Source organism: Quercus suber, unplaced genomic scaffold, assembly GCF_002906115.3.
Source record: "Quercus suber isolate HL8 unplaced genomic scaffold, Cork oak 2.0 scaffold_1323, whole genome shotgun sequence".
In the NCBI taxonomy this organism is placed as follows: domain Eukaryota; kingdom Viridiplantae; phylum Streptophyta; class Magnoliopsida; order Fagales; family Fagaceae; genus Quercus; species Quercus suber.
Genome location: NW_027070711.1, coordinates 1 through 5,066, shown reverse-complemented (window position 1 = coordinate 5,066; position 5,066 = coordinate 1). Strand labels below are relative to the sequence as shown.

The window sequence follows — 5,066 nt, the reverse complement described above, 5'->3', positions numbered from 1 at the left end:
GTCAAATTTCACAAATGGGGCTAACTTTACCACAAGTGGTTCATCTGCTCTACCTGGATTGATTCCATTTAGCCTGAATGTCCAAATTCTTCAGCTTCTTAGATTTCGAGCTCGCTCCCTTGAGCTACTATCAAAGGGTACATTTTCAAGGCAGATCATAAAACAGAGCTAAGTTTTTGTGTTGCCAAACATCTGTTTTAGTCCCTAAAATATTTGTGAATTTTTTTTTTAGTTGCAATAATGAGGTGGGAGAATTTGAATCCTAGTTTTCATCATTAAAAAAAATTTGCCATTGAACTACAAGGTTATTGGTTTAAACTTAGCACTGCATTGAGACTCTGAAATTAAACATCCCGTGTTGCTTGGGTTATAACTAATAAATAATTCAATGGATGACCAGCTGAAAGACTTTGAATATAATTAAACGCATGCAAAGACTTCTCATTCCAGCTAAGAAAGAGACTAAAGTGAATGACTCTTATTCTATATATTCATAGTTCTTTGATTATACACAAGTTGTGACTTTTCATCCTTAGGAAAGATATATACTCAAGAATGCTTCATTTAAAAAAAAAAACTATTTCCTTCCAAAAAACTATTTCATCCTTAGGAAAGATATATACTCAAGACAACATCATAACTCGGTAATGGCAAGTCTCTAGTTTTTTAATGACTATATATGGAGCTATGTTAGTCGCATTTCATTTGCAAACAGAGTGAAAGAATAACAGAGAGAACTAGCTATTTTCTAGTAATGGCAAGTCTCTTGTTTTTTATTTTTCTCTCAGCAATTATCACAACAGAAGCTCAACGAGGGGAATCCATTGTAAACCTTGGCTCTTCTTTAACACCTACCTCCAAGTCTTCATGGCAGTCACAATCTGGTTTCTATGCCTTTGGCTTCTACCAACAAGCCAACGGCTATGCTGTTGGAGTTTTTTTTGCTGGGATTCCTGAAAAGACAGTAGTCTGGACAGCCAACCGAGACAAACCTCCAGCTCTCGCCAGTGTTACATTGAATTTCACTAGTGATGGTAGACTCATCATGCAATCGGCACAAGGCGAAGAGACGGCCATTGCCAGTCCTCCTGAACGTGCAGCATCAGCATCAATGCTTGATTCGGGAAACTTTGTTCTCTATAATTCTGATAAGAAGATTATATGGCAAAGTTTTGAAACCCCAACGAATACCCTCTTACAAGGTCAGCGTCTCACAGTTGGAAATGAGTTGTTTTCAAGTGTTTCAGAATCTGATCAATCGACAGGAATATTTCGCCTGAAAATGCAGACGGATGGACACCTTGTGCAGTACCCAGTGCAAACCACAGATACGGCTGAATATTCTTATTGGGCTTCTGGTACAAATGGAGAAGGCAGTAATGTTTCACTATGTCTGGATGATGATGGTCATCTTTACTTGCTCAATTCCACCGGCACAATCTTAAAAAATCTGACTCAAGGCAGATATCCAACAAAAGATGTAGTGTATTTTATGCGAATTGATGTTGATGGGATCTTCAGGCTATACTCACACAATTTGGATAAGAATGGGAATTTCTCAGTCATATGGTCATCTTCCAATAATAAGTGTGACCCTAAGGGCCTGTGTGGTCTCAATGGGTTTTGCACTATGAACGATCAGGATGCTACTTGCTTATGTCTTCCAGGTTTTGCAAGTGTTATCGAGGGAAATTGGAGCTCAGGTTGTGAAAGGAATTTCACTGCAGAAAGTTGCAAGAGCAAAGATGAAAGTATGAAATATATCATGCAAGCAGTACCTAATACTGTATGGGAAGATAATTCTTTTTCTTCCCTAACAATATTGACCAAAGACGATTGTGAAGCAGCATGTTTGAAGGATTGTAATTGTGAAGCCGCTACATACAAAGATGGAGTTTGTCGAAAGCAAAAGCTTCCATTGAGATTTGGAATAAGGGTACTAAGTGATGAAAACATTGCATTCATCAAGGAAGCTATATCTACTTCCACCATAAATAAAATCGAGCCCGTGGGACGTGAAAAATATTCTCGAAAGGACATAATGATTCTGGGCATCCCACTTGCTGCTTTTGGACTCATTATGTCAGTGATTTCTGCAATTGCAATTTATAAAAATCAAGTCCGAGCATATAGAAGGCTCTCTAATAGTGGAAATGTTGATTTAAGCATGGATGTTTCTCTAAGATCATTTACTTATTCTGATCTTGAGAAAATGACTAATGGTTTCAAGGAAGAGCTGGGTAGAGGATCATTTGGGACTGTTTACAAGGGAACAATATGGAATGGTCAGAAGATTGTAGCCGTCAAAAGACTAGAGAAAGTGTTGACTGAGGGGGAGAGAGAGTTTCAAACCGAGATGAAAGTTATTGGAAGAACACACCACAAGAACCTTGTCCGTCTGCTCGGGTATTGTCATGATGGAGAGAATAGGCTTTTGGTATATGAGTACATGAGCAATGGCTCACTTGCAGATATACTCTTCAAACCTGAAAAAAACCTTTGTTGGGATGAAAGAATAGAAATTGCTCGCAACATAGCAAAGGGAATTCTTTATCTCCATGAAGAATGCGAGTCACAAATCATTCATTGTGACATAAAGCCTCAAAACATACTCATGGATGAATATAGGTGCCCAAAAATCTCTGATTTTGGATTGGCAAAACTACTAAAGCCAGACCAAACCAATACCTTTACAGGTATCCGAGGAACAAAGGGGTATGTTGCACCAGAATGGCATCGAAACCAGCCAGTGACAGTCAAAGCAGATGTATACAGTTTCGGAATTGTTCTGTTGGAGCTTATATGTTGTAGAAAGAGTGTGGATTGGAGTTTTCCTGAAGAAGAAGCTATTCTTGAAGAATGGGCATACTCTTGCTTTGAGGCTCGTGAGCTAGATAAACTAGTAAGTGATAAGGATGTTGACAAAAGGCAATTGGAGAGAATATTAAAAGTGGCACTTTGGTGCATTCTTGATGAGCCATCTCTTCGTCCTTCGATGAAAAAGGTTCTGCTAATGCTGGAAGGGACTGTAGATATCCCAATCCCTCCAAGTCCAACTTCTTTTCTTAGTACTGTATAAAATGTATTTGTAATTTTTTTTTTTCTTAGGAAATGTTATAGAGGGGATTTGAGCTGGATATGTTCCTTCATTAAACAAGTGTTAGTACTCAGCTAGTCTTTTAAGGCCAATGGCAAAATGTGGTTGTACTTCAAAACCCAAATATGGGATGGTTTGCAAGAATAATTGGCATAACAATATTGTTAAGATTCTTTGTGCTACACGCCCACAGTATTATTGGACATCGGACTATCTCTACTTCAAATGCTATTAAATATATGTACATGTCAATGGCCCTTGGCTTGAGCGAGGAAATGACTCCGCATACTTCCATTGAGAGAGGAGAAAAAAAATGTTCCTAAAAAGATAAAAATCAAATGCTTTATTATTATTTTTTTCCTTAAGATACAAGTAGGGGAGGGCCAAAGGGGGCATTTGAACCCAAATTTTGTTTATGGGAATCACAAAACTATAATTTGTTAGTTAAAAGTATTTGCAGTCTCTAGCTTTGTTATGGGCTACTCTGAATATAGGAAGCAATAGTGTTTTGTCTATATCAAATAGAACTACTTATTATCAAAAAAAAATTATTTACAGCTATAAAAGATTTATTATAAAAGTGAATATAATAATATTAATTTGACGACATTTTATTATTATCCTATAGACAATAATCTATCTCCATTTCTAAATAAGATAGGTAATGAGAGTTTACCTGGTTCATTCACTTGGCTTATATTCATCGAGTAAGAGCTTAAAAGGCTAGCTATATGTTTTTTATTCACTTTAATGATGATATATTATTATGGGTCATATTAACGAGTGTCTTTAGGGCACTTATTAGTAATCTATTTTAGAAAAATTTTAATACTACGAGAAATGAAAAAAAAAAAAATGATCAAAATATTAATTACTTTTTTTTCATTTCCTATAAAAATTTTATTTAAATAAATTATTAACTAGTGCCTTAAAGGCACTCGTTAGCATTTTCTTATTATTATATAACCTACTTTATAATGGGAGTTACATACACAAATCAATTAAAATTTTGAATTTTGAATTGATTTCTTAAATTCTACAAATTCCTCTGTCAAACAATTTCTTGGTTTATTCCAATCCAATGATTTTCTCCGACAAGATATGCCTTGATTTGGTCTTCAACAATATAAGAAAATTCTACAGTTTCCTACACGACCAAGGCGACAATGTTGAATCTGAATTATTGGTGGGTAGTCTTAAACATCATGACAGCTGTGTTGCTAGAGTTGGCCAGCAAGGTCGTTGGGACTGACTCTGAAATTATAAATCTACCGTGTTGCTGGAGTTGACCCGTGCGGTCCTATCAAACATTGATTATTCATTGGCAGACTAGTAGAGAGACTTTGAATATACGCATGCAAAGACTTTTTAGTCTACTAAGAAAGAAAGAGCCTTAATTGAATAACTTTTGTCATTCTTCCGCAATTGATGTTGCGGAAGCCGAAGAAAGCGCACGTCATATTCCCTTTTATGTAATAGAAATTACTATTAATTTTTGGAAAATTATTAGATAGTCTTAAAGTATCATAAATACGTACTTTTTTCTCTTACATAAATAGTAGATCTCACCATGAATTTAATTAATGGGACCCACCATTCATGTGAGAGGAGGGAGTACGTATTTATGATACTCCAGGAGTACACAATAAATTTCCTTAGTTTTTGGTCGAAACTTTGATTCTACAATGGGTCCCTTAAATCCACAAGATAATAAGTCTATTAACCACTAGAGAAAATAATAGATAAAATTTGTATTTTATTAATAACTAGCCGTGAACCCGCATGTTAAGTGTGATAATTATTGTATGGTGGTTTTATTAATTTTTTTTTACAACTTAAACTAATTTAATAAAAAGTAATGTATTTCATAATCATATTTTTATTTATTATAGGAACACTCATAAATATATATATATATATATAAATTTTGTCGTACCAAAGAAAAAAAAATTCTTAGAATTCAAGGCAA

At 35.2% G+C, this 5,066-nt stretch overlaps 1 protein-coding gene across 1 annotated transcript; it reads left to right on the top strand.

Annotated features, from left to right (window-relative positions):
• Window positions 1-415: 415 nt before the first annotated feature.
• On the top strand, window positions 416-3,279 carry LOC112012599 (G-type lectin S-receptor-like serine/threonine-protein kinase LECRK1). Its single transcript, XM_024044975.2, has one exon. The coding sequence runs from the start codon at window positions 755-757 to the stop codon at window positions 3,077-3,079; it is 2,325 nt and encodes a 774-aa protein (XP_023900743.1). The 5' UTR covers window positions 416-754; the 3' UTR covers window positions 3,080-3,279.
• Window positions 3,280-5,066: the final 1,787 nt, after the last annotated feature.

Coding starts and splice junctions, on each gene's coding strand:
- LOC112012599 (XM_024044975.2), top strand. CDS start 755: ATGGCAAGTCTCTTGTTTTTTATTTTTCTCTCAGCAATTATCACAACA.